The 12,064-nt window shown below is 39.4% G+C and overlaps 1 protein-coding gene and 1 long non-coding RNA gene across 2 annotated transcripts in view; one reads left to right on the top strand and one right to left on the bottom strand.

Moving 5' to 3' along the window:
• LOC136307721 (uncharacterized) overlaps nt 1-8,251 on the top strand; it is a 530,662-nt gene extending 522,411 nt beyond the window's left edge. The window contains exon 2 of the long non-coding RNA XR_010725994.1: nt 7,430-8,251. This is a non-coding gene — a long non-coding RNA (uncharacterized lncRNA). The remainder of the gene's footprint in view (nt 1-7,429) is intronic.
• Nucleotides 8,252-8,365: 114 nt separating this feature from the next.
• ABCC4 (ATP binding cassette subfamily C member 4 (PEL blood group)) overlaps nt 8,366-12,064 on the bottom strand; it is a 289,300-nt gene continuing 285,601 nt past the window's right edge. The window contains exon 31 of the mRNA XM_066234422.1: nt 8,366-8,502. Within this exon, the coding sequence (XP_066090519.1) occupies nt 8,395-8,502 (108 nt within the window). The 3' untranslated portion in view covers nt 8,366-8,394. The remainder of the gene's footprint in view (nt 8,503-12,064) is intronic.

Raw genomic sequence — 12,064 nt, 5'->3', positions numbered from 1 at the left:
GTGCCACACTGGGACATGGTGATGTGCCCAGATCTCCCTTCAAGGACTTGATGCCCGCACTGCTGGAGGTGCTGCTATAGGCAGCCTCAGCCACCAGCACTGCGGGGACAGCCTAGAGACAACAATTGATCAAGGTGCAGGTACAAAGGCCCGGCCACTTACGGCCCACCTGAGCGCCAGAGCTCCAAGTGGGGTCAGCTAAGGTTGTCTGACCAACATTCCAGCTTGATTCCCCAATCCCGTCCTACCCTGCTTCTTCTCTCTTGATTCCATGAAGTGTTACCCCAACGGTACTCCCTGGTAATCACCCTGACATTAAACTCCATCTTAGTCTAGACTCCAGAAAACAAATCTACAGCAGGTATCAGAAAAAATGCCACTACCTGTAGAGGATTTTTTATTTAAAAATTATTGGTTATATACATTATTTCTAAATCCAAAAATAGAATATAAAATGGTAGAAAGAAGAACTTTGCATGTGAATGTGGTTACCTTTTTGTTTAAAATCCTCAATTTGATAAGGATCAACATGCCCATTAAAACACATAACACATTTTGTGAAAACTATTCCATGCATTTATTGCATTTCTTGAGGAAACCTACAACTATTTTTCAGTCTGTACTTGTGGAATAATGTAGTTCATAATTACATTATTTTTGGAATAGAATGTAATTTCCTTTTTTTTTTTTTGATACACATTTAACTCAATTTTCAATAAACAAACTTTTGAGAATAAGGTGACTTGGTAACTAAACTACTTTGACTATAAACAAGGCTCTTAGAGGACTTTTGTTTTAATTTGAACTTTCTCAGTTTTCTTCATTCCGAGTGACAAGGTTCCTTTCTCTCTTCTTTTAGTCAAATATGTTTGTCCATTCCCTGAAGTACAATTGCAAAACGACAAGGAAGTTTTTTCTTGAGATGTGGTGTCCAAAATGTCATACAGTCTTCTAGGTAAAGGTGAGTCTTGAAAACACTCCAAATAGAATTGGGGAACATACAGGTGACTTGAACATACAGGTGACTTACATACTCAGGTGCTAAATCTCACACTCAGGGCATCAGAATCTTATCATTAAACTTTAATTAATAATTGGATATCAAACAGATACTGAGGTTGAGAAGAGGGGCTTCCAGTTATCTCCAAACCATCAGAAAGAAAAACACAGATTCCATCAGCTTCCATAGGGACAAGTTAATTTGTTGATAAATCAACTTGACTCATCTAATTGTCACAATACTTAGTAAGTCTAGGTGCCTCATTGAGTTGATTTAAGCTGTTTCTTCACAAGACACCAACCATTTATGGTGTTATCAAAGCATTTAGGATTAGATGGATTTTTATTTATTTGTATCTCATTCATATTAATGGAAATTATAAGAGTACAGAAGTTTTGGAGGTATGAATAAGTTTATCACATAGATTGTGGTGGTTTCATGGGTGTATACTTATCTCCAAATTCATCAAGTTGTACACATTAAGTATATACAGAATTTTTTTATGTTAGTCATACCTCAACAAAGTGCTTTTTGCTTGACTGGTGGTGGCGCAGTGGATAAAGCACTGACCCGGAATGCTGAGGCCATTGGTTCAAAGCCCTAAGGTCGCTGGCTTTGAGCACGGGCTCGTCAGCACAGGATCTCTGGATTGAGCAGGGGTCTCTGGATCGTCCACATGATCCCAAAGCTCACCAACTTGAGCCCAGAGGTTACTGGCTTGAGCTAGGGGACACTGGAATGGCCCCAGTCAAGCCACGTACGAGAAGCTCAATGTACAAATACTGATCTACATATGACCTATGCAACTTACGACCATTCGACTTGACGACCACAATCGCTAGCCACGACTGCTCCGCGTCTGGCAGTGCAAGTGTTGCCCGGCTGGGCGTACAACAGCGGGGACCAGCTTTCAGCAACACTACCATCTCCGCGTGCACCATTTCAACTGTTATCCCAGACTCGGTACAGCAATTTGTGTTTTGTGTCTTGGATATTTTTCATCAAACCCCTCCCAAGATGTCTACCAAGAGGAAATTGTCTTTGCAAATATTAAACCAGTTATACTGGTAATGCAGTGTTTTACTTAAACCTGACAAATGTAAAAATAAGAAACAAAATGGTGTAGAGATGATACAAATGGCATAAAATGAACAAAGAAAATTATGATATATAACAATAGTGAAAGAAAATTATAATAAAATATCACTTAAAGATTTTTATAACATCATTTTACAGTACTGTACATATAGTGTACTCAACTTACGACCATATCGTGTTACGACCAGTCTGTCAGAACCAATCGTGGTCGTCAACCAAAGTGAAAGCAACTACAAGTTGATGCTTCTTACCCTCTCACCATCTCTCTCCCTTCCTGTCTTTCCCTCTCTCTCAAAAATGTGGTTTAAAAAAAATAGAACTCAGAAAATCCTTATAGTTCCTTGTTTTTGTACTTATCCAAGAATTAGAGAAAGGAAGTATATTAATTGGTTAGAGAAAACAGAGACCTGACCTCTCATATACTAAGAGCTAAATGAGTCCATTGGATGCGGACCACTAAGACAACCCTTAAACAGACTCATATTTTAAGCAGAAATAATTTCCCAGATGCAGATTAGTCTATTTTAGGTGATTAAGCTGCTGAATTTGAGTAAGATTCTATAAGAAAAATAGGCTGACAACTTTGTTTTAGTTAACTCAGTTGTAAGGTTCAACATGCAACAGAAAAGTGCAGCAAATAAACAACAAGCCCAAGACTGCTCTAACCACCATCCAGCCCCACCAAAAAGAACATCTGAAGTATGCCAGCAGTTCCCTTTTTATAACTGATTTTAATTTATTGTGTTTACATATTCCAGTGTTGCCCCGAATGCATCCCCCCTCCCCCATATTCCCCTCAACATCTCCCTTGCCCTCTCCCCATAGCACCCTCCCCCCTTCCCTTCAGGTTTATCCCATCCTATCATCCCCTTTCCCTCTGTTCTCTTTCCCTCTGGTCCCTTTGATCCCTCCTCTGTCTCAATTCTGTTCCTCAGTTCACACTGTTCATTGGATTCCTCAAATGAGTGAGGTCATATGATATTTTTCTTTTTCTGCCTGGCTTATTTCACTTAACATAATAGTTTCCATATCCATCCATGTTGTCACAAAAGGTAAGATTTCCTTCTTTTTAATGGCCCCATAGTATTCCATGGTATATATGTACCACAGCTATAACAAACTAAAAAGCTTTTGCACAGCTAAAGACAATAAGAACAGAATAAAAAGACAAACTACACAATGGGAGAACATATTCAACAGTACGTCTGATAAGGGGTTAATAACCAAAATTTATAAAGAACTTGTAAAACTCAACACCAGGAAGATAAACAATCCAATCAAAAAATGGGCAAACGAAATGAATAGACACTTCTCCAAAGAGGACATACAGATGGCCAATAGGCATATGGAAAAATGCTCAACATCACTAATCATTAGAGAAATGCAAATTAAAACCACAATGAGACATCACCTCACACCAGTCAGAATGGCGCTCATCAACAAAACACACAGTAAGTGCTGGCGAGGATGTGGAGAAAAGGGGACCCTCCTGCACTGCTGGTGGGAATGCAGACTGGTGCAGCCACTGTGGAAGACAGTATGGAGATTCCTCAAAAAATTAAAAATCGAACTGCCTTTTGACCCAGCTATCCCATTTTTAGGAATATACCCCAAGGACACCACAGCACTGTTTCAAAAGGAGAAATGCACCCCCATGTTTATGGCAGCATTGTTCACAACAGCGAAGATCTGGAAACAGCCCAAGTGTCCGTCAGTGGACGAGTGGATTAAAAAGCTGCGGCAGTTCCCCTTTTATCTCACCCAGTGGCCAACACCTTCCACCTTCCCAAGGTGAAGCACTATTCTGACTGAACATTTTAGTGTAGTTGTGACTTTGTTTGAACTTCACATAAATGGAATTATAAATATTCTTTTGGGTCAGTCTTAAGTTTGTGACATTCACTTGTGTTGTTGATTTAATTTAATTGCTTTTGTTGCTTTGGAGTTTCTGTTATATCAGTTTATTTTCCTTTTGTTGATGAGCATTTGTATTATTTCCCATTTGGGGCTATTAGGAATTTTGTTTCTAGAAACATCCTTGAACACATCTCTTGGAGCACATGTGTATATGTTTGGAATAGAATTAATGGATCACAGGATGTGCAGCTTGAGTAGATCCTGTCCACTTTTTTTTTTTTTTTTTTTTTTTGTGTGTGTGTGTGTATGTGTGTTAGTGACAGAGACAGAGAGAGGGTCAGACAGGAAGGGAGAAAGATGAGAAGCACCAATTCTTCGTTGCGGCACCTTAGTTGTTCACTGATTGCTTCTCATATGTGCCTTGACTGGGGAGCTATAGCAGAATGAGTGACCCCATGCTCAAGCCAGTAACCTTGGGCTTCAAGCCAGAGACCATAGGGTAATGTCTATGATCCCAAGCTCAAGCCAGCGACCCAGCACTCAAGCTGGTGAGCAGGCGCTCAAGCCAGATGAGCCTGTGCTCAAGCTGGTGACCTTGGGGTTTCAAACCTTGATCCTCTATCCATGATGCCACTGCCTGGTCAGACCCAACTGTTTTCTAAAGTCGTTTTTTCAAAATAAACTTATTTATACACACAGTAGTGCGTGAGAGTTCCCATTGCTCCATTGGCACTTGAGTGGTATTTTCAGCCTTTAAATTTTAGCTACTGGCCTGACCTGTGGTGGCGCAGTGGATAAAGCGTCGACCTGGAAATGCTGAGGTCGCCGGTTCGAAACCCTGGGCTTGCCTGGTCAAGGCACATATGGGAGTTGATGCTGCCTGCTCCTCCCCCTTCTCGCTCTCTCTCTGCCTCTCTCTCCTCTCTCTTTCTCGCCCTCTCTCTCTCCTCTCTAAAAATGAATAAATAAATAATATATCTTTAAAAAAAAATTTTAGCTACTGTAGTGGGTGTTTAGTGGTATCTCATTGGGGTTTTAATTTGCATTTTCCTAGTAACTAACAAGAGTGAGCAATTTTCTAGTTATGGGCCATTTGGATTTTCTCTTCTGTGAAGTCCCTATTCAAGTCTCTGTGTCCATTTCTCTAATTGGACTTTCTGTGTTTTTCTTAATGAGTTTTAGGAGTTCTTCAGGTTCTAAGTACTGGTTCCCAGACTTCAGTCTACATCAGAATCGCCCCTGTGAATTGTTAGGACACAGATTACCGGTACCCACCACCAGTCTGATTCCGTGGCTATGAGGTGAGAATCAATCTGCACTTTCTAACAAGTTCCCAGGTGATGCTAATGCTACTGGTGCAGGGACCACACTCTGAGAACCAATGATCTCCTGTGGCCTATATGTAGCAGCAATAGATGTTTGTTAGTCCAGGCCAAAGTGACCTTTCAAAAAAACAAAAAACAAACCTCTACAATTTAATACTTGCTCAGGCATCGGGCATAAGCTAACATTCTCTCCTTTTTCCTGGAAATAGTGCATCTGGGTTTGCTTCAATAGCAACTACTTCAATCTGTCTAAAACTAACCTATCTGCTTAGGATATTTGGTACACCCAATTCATAAAGAGAACCGATCAGCAATGGAAGATAGTTTTTCATCTCACTGGCTTTCAACAGCAAGAGCATGGGTCAGTAATCCCTCTAAGAACAAAAATACAGATCTCTAAAAGGAGATAAAAACTGTCATTTATTTCAATTGAATTTGTTTCATTAAAAACTCTATGATGACATTAAAACAAATAGAAACATTTTTTAACTGCTTTTAACCTCTAAAGACCAAATAAACACACACATTTCAAATATTTGCACTGTTTTAACAAACATTATTATCACTGTTGTCATTTAGTCTCCAGAAATAATAACTTTGACTATTAAACAACGTACTGGTTTACTGGACTAAACATCAACAGTACTATTTCTAGATATGAAGAGTTCAACAGCTACTACACTCCATGTATTTTGGTAGTTTGCTGTGTATATGTTTTTAAGGCTTGATTCTATAAAACATGTTTCTGTTGAAGAGTCCTAAAACCTGATATAAGAAGGAATTTATGTTAATATATGCGCCTTGAGGGTGGTTTTCACTTTATTCTGAGGTCATGAGAGTCCACTTTAAACAATGAAAGTAAAACCTTTAGTAACTTGAACTGAACATACCATAGCTATCACCAACCACCAAAAAAACCAACAACCATCGTTCAAAGAAAGTACAGCAGGCCCTAAAAGTATTGTGGTTTGTTGATTTACTGATCAGAAAACACCTAAACAAACTGCTATTAGTGGTCAAAAGTAAACTAACCTAGGTAGGCTCGGCTCATAAAAGTGAGCCTTTTGGATGCATCCTGAGAATATACTGAATAATTACAGTCATTGTTTGCGATGATTTTTGTTTTTCCTCACCAACTCAGGAGAGCCTATACATGCAATTTAGAAGAATTTCAATAAAGGCTAAACCAAAGGTTTATAGTCAATCAGAGGTTTGCCGACAGTAAACCAGAAACCCAAACAAGAGTATGGGGGTCTTTGGGTTACAACAGTCTCGACATAAGAAGTTTCAAGTTTATGACATTCACTCTGGTAAAAGCTTTTAAAAAAAACTGAGACACGCCTGACCAGGCAGTGGTGCAGTGGTGCAGTGGGTAGAGCGTCAGCCTGGGATGCTGAGGACCCAGGTTCAAAATCCTGAGGTCACCAGCTTGAGTGCAAGCTCATCTGGCTTGAGCACGAGGTCGTCGGCTTGAGCGTGGGATCATAGACATGATCCCCCGATTGATGGCTTGAGCCTTAGGGAGCTGGCTTGAAGCCCAAGGTCACTGGCTTGAGCAAAGGGTCACTTTCTCTGCTGTAGACCTCCGGTCAAGGCACATATGAGAAAGCAATCAACGAAAAACTAAAGTGCCACAATGAAGAATTGGTGCTTCTCATCTCTCTCCCTTCCTGTCTGTTCCTCTAGCTCTCCCCCTCTCTCTCTTGCTATAACAAAAACAAAAACAAACAAAAAAATTTGAGACGTGAGTGTTTTGGCTTATGCTGTTATTGTTGTACTACGTGGGCAAACTATCATAGTTCCAGACTAGCCTGGAACAATTCTTTAAGAAGGTAGAGAGGCCTGCAACAGATCCTGTACCCTCTACATCAGCTGCTTCTAGAGATGCAACACTTGTATTCTACTTGTAGTGCAAGTAGAATCATCTCCAGTGTCTCCTGCATGTTCTGATTCACCTGACCCAGCATCTCCAGCACCTTCTGCAGGTTCTCCTGCCTCTCCAGCTTCTTCCTCCCAGTAGGTCACTTTCTCCCACCTTGAAATGCCCCTTCCAGTGTGCAAGCCAACCACAGAAATAAAGATAAGAAATTTTTTTTACACTCATATTTTGTAATTATTTTCTGTTACTACAGTACAGTGTACAGTACAGTATATTATGTTCTAGATTATGATTTTACAACTGTGTTAGGATAGATTAGTGACTTATGCTAGGTTGTGTTTCAACTAACACCAAACTTCTGGTTCTGTCACTGTCATAGGGACGGAACTGTGTCGTAACCCAAGGACCCCCTGTACCATTATATATTTAGAAATTGCCACTGGCGGTTTGGCCTCTTTTGAAAGTACCACCAAGCTGAGTGTAAAACTGCAACAGTCACCATGTCAGAGCATGCACATTTAAAAGAAGATCAATGATCACACCTGTGTCCTTTCCTAACAAATCACCTACAAGGGCTCTTATTTTGAGAAAGTATTATTTTCTCTTCCTTTCCTTTTAGAACATATAACTACATATTGCCTTTCTGTATTTAATTGTATTTTTTGGTGAGGTGGGGGGTTGCCACTACTACTTGCCCTACTATCATGCCACTAAAGTAGGTTTTTTGTTTTTCCTATTAGTTTTATCAGTACTATTTTTAACCAGAGCCCTGGGAGAGGGTAAAAGAACAGATCCTAGGTATGTTAAAGAAAGTGGTAAGACAAAATGGCAACTTCACAGAGTTTTCAAGTAAATAGAATCCCTGATATAACTGGAAAGCATTATGTAATTTGGGGAGGGGGTAAAAAATCTCTTACAGCTTTGTCTTATACCTCACAGAGTGGGCTTTGGCTCTGAGTAGCTTAAGGCACAAAACCTGGTAGATAACTTTTATTGGTGACCTACACTGATTTGGATTTTAAAAATACTACAACATATAAATATAAATAAAAATAATACGCAATTTTGTTAGATCATAAAATCATTGGGTGAGGTTGGAGGAAAAAGTCAAAATAAACCAACATCTTGTATGTGTAAATTTTGCTGCTAGTGTAAAATAAAGTACAGTATAGTTCAGGCAGTGCAAAAATTATTGGAAAAAATGCCTTCAGAATAGGCTTGACATCGTCGTAGAATCACAGTGCTGTCTCAAAAACTGTAAAGGCTGAGGGCTCTCCATTAGGAGTGTTCATAACCACATGGCCGTTCTGAGTGATATCTGGGTAATTCCTCCTGAAGTACACCTGTATTAAAAAAAAAAAAGGCAGGATTAAGAAGAATTTGTTTAAAGTTTTTAAGTCCCCCTCCCTAAGGCAATGCATTTCTATGGCCACTTCTTCATGTGAATCAAATCATATCATTCATAGAGGCACAACTGAAAAAGCACAGGAATGCTTTTGTTCTATAAAGGAAGTAGCCCCATTAAAACCCTCAGTGGGGCTGGGTTTAATGCCAAAAAACCTGTAGATCCACTTTCGTTCTGATCCTTCTGATTCACAGATATGCTTTATGACTACATTACATTGATTAGCAGAATCATTTTACTGACTCAAAACCTAGAGATAAATTAAAAATAGGGTGACAAAGAGGCTAGGAAATCTAGTGTCTGCACGAGCATTTCTCATTTTCCCACATAAAACGAGCACAATAGATTTGGATGTTAATATCAGGTTGTAATCCCTATATTTTATAAACTCTGACACGTATTGAAACTCTGGCGTGTATGTATGAAATGTCCCAGCGTTTAATTTGTGCGGGAAAGCAGTTAAAGGGCCTATAGAAATGTGATCTGTGGATAGTGGGCCAAAATAATGAAAAGAGAAGCAAAAGCTTTAACAATGACTCCACCAAGCAACTTCTCTAAAATGTAAGATGATACCAAATAATAGGACAGTTCTTCGCCAGGCTTTTGAGTTCTTGAATTCTACCAATTTCTAGCTGAACTAGAGGAGATACAGGTTTTCTGATAAATGTATAATCAGACCATAAAGGAAATGAAATGCTGTCAGGTTTCTCTGTTCCACAATCGTCAGTTCTTAGTCACTGTACGGTATCTTGGTTTCTTGAGATGTGCATAACAAAATGAAATAATGTCAAGACTTGTGAGCTCTTATCTCTAAATGTGTTTGGGTGAGAAAGGACTTCAAATGTAATTTTTTCCCCCCCAAGGAAGAATGTAAAAAGTTTTGTTTGAGTTTTTCAAACAGAAAATGAACCATCTAGCTGAGGCTGACCCCTGTCATGAGCTGGGGCTCTTAGTCACACGATTCTGGATCTATTTGAAAAAACCTGGCTCCAAATATATTTGTGAGTGCTGTCAACAAAGTTATCATAGGAGATAATGGACTCAGACAAAAATGAAAAGCGCTGAGTCAGCCACCTCCACAGTAAATGTGCTTTTCCCCTTGTGGCTTACATGTTTTCTATTCCAAAAACATCACTGTATATGAAATACTATATATTGTCACTTAAGGAGAAAAATAAGAAATCCTTCAATAATGCTTGGACCCCACTAGGTGAAATCTGAGACTATTCCCATTTTAATGCCAGTATTCAGAAATAAGGCCAGTATTGGGGGCTAATTTATATCATCTCCTCACTCCACTTTTTAAAAAGCCTTATTCTGTATGATTATAGTTTATGTACTCCAAAAAAACCTATCATCTTGGGTGAAATTTAAAACAGCCAAAAGAACAAATGGAAATTCATTTCATTTTCTACTGCTTGATAGTCCTCCCAAAGTAAGTCAGTTTCTTTCCCCATAATCCTCTTAATGTGACTTTGTAAAAAAATAAACAATGTTATTATTAGCAGCTTTTCACTAATATGGTCTTAGCTTCATGGTCTGAAATACTTGAAATTGAATGCTGAAAACATCTTTTCCATATATAAAAGCATTGATTTAATCTTTCTTTTTCTTCTCTGTTGCCAAGTATTATAATATAGTCTGCTGAACAGCAAAGGTGTGAGAAGGCATCTTTTTCACAGTGCGGGCTATGAAGGTAGTTGAGATGACTAAAATGTTGTTAGCAGAGTCCTCATGTATAGGCTAGACCTAGGAAGAGGGCCAATCTTAGCTCTCTGTTCTGGGACTCACTGCTAATCCTGGAAACCTTTCTCCATACTAGCTTCCTCATCTCTGAAATTAAACAATCACTTACCTCATAGGAACTAATTAATGGCTACAAACCACTGGCTGAAAACATGCCGAGTTAAGTGTTGGGTGTGGTTATGATGTTGCTCAGAGAAATGGACCCTTAGTCCATGGAAAGTAGCAGCATAAACCAGCTTGAATGATGAAAACAAAACATCTGGGAGGCCCTTTTGTGAATCTTTTGATATTATCTTTAGGGAACCCCAGAGTTGTAGTGTAGACACCTTTAATTCAGTGGATGTGGTAACCCAGGAGGCAGAAAGGTAGTTTAAAGATTACAGAAGTTGGAATACAAACTGGTGACGTTGAGTAGTTACTTAGGGTCTTCTGCCTTAGTTTCTCTATTTGTCAAAAAGGGATAATGCCAACTCAGAATGGTTTCTGAAGATTGAGACAGTGTCACAAAAGGTCAAGTCACGGTAAGAAGACTGTAAGATCAGTGAGGGTTTGGTTTCTTGTCCCTCTTCCCCGCCTTCTCTTGGGTTAAGTTCATTTTAATTTCTTTAATATACATTGAAACTACATTGAACATTTAAACTCTAAATTGTCAGTGAAGCCACCATCATGCAATTAGATCTTACTAAATGTAGCAGAATAATCAATCTGGGGGCAATAGAGATCTGACAATATGGGAAAACATGGCACAGCAACAGAAGGTAGTGAAATATGAGAGAGGCCCAAGGTGAAATGGAAGAGACAAGTAAAAACATCAAAGAAATGGAAGTTCTACTGAAAGCCCCATAAAGAGTAGCCACTGCTGAAAACAACAGGATTAGACATGGAGGACAAGACTGAGAAAGGAAAGTAATTGGAAAGTAATGAAGGATCAAGGAGAAAATAGCTATAAAATAAACAAAGAGCAGATAGCATGTGGATGATACAGAAGAGAATCTAATCAAATAAAAAAATTCAAAGATATAATTTAAGCAAACTTCGAGAAATAAAAGAAGAGTTGAGTCTAGAGACCAAAAGTACACATGATATCCTAGGCAAAACTAATTACCTTAAAAAAAGAGAAAAAAAAAACTTCTTTGGACATCCAAAAATGATCAAATTATGTCTTAACTTAACCTTAGACTTCTCTACATGAATAAGCAATGCTAGAAGACCTTAGATTAAAATGACCCTGATATTTTATAACCAGAAAATTTAAATTAGAAATGTAGTAGACAAATATTTCTTCTTGTTTTTTTAAGTGAAAGGAGGGGAGATGGTGAGACAGACTCCTGTATGTACCCCAACCAGGATCCACCTGGCAACCCCGGTCTAGGGCCGATGCTCCAATCGAATGAGCTATTTTTAGTGCCTGTGGCTGATGTACTCAGACCTACCAAACTACCAGTGCCCGGGGCTGACACTTGAACCAACTGAGTCACTGGCTACAGTTGGGAAAGAGGGAGAGAAGGGAAAGAAGAAAGGAGAGAAGGGAAAGAAGAAGGGAGAGAAGGGAAAGAAGAAGGGAGAGAAGGGGAAGAGGGAGGGAAAGAAGCAGATGGTCACTTCTCCTGTGTGCCCTGACTGGGAATCAAACCTGGGATGTCCGTATGCCACGGAGCCATCCTTAGTGCCCAGGGCCAACTTGCTCCAATAGAGCCATGGCTGCAGGACATGGGGGTGAGGGGAAAGGGAGAGAGAGAGAGAGATGAGAGGGC

The sequence above is a fragment of the Saccopteryx bilineata genome, chromosome 6 (genome assembly GCF_036850765.1).
Source record: "Saccopteryx bilineata isolate mSacBil1 chromosome 6, mSacBil1_pri_phased_curated, whole genome shotgun sequence".
Lineage (NCBI taxonomy): Eukaryota > Metazoa > Chordata > Mammalia > Chiroptera > Emballonuridae > Saccopteryx > Saccopteryx bilineata.
Note: the sequence above shows the minus strand (reverse complement) of the source record. Positions and strands in the feature narration are given on the sequence as shown.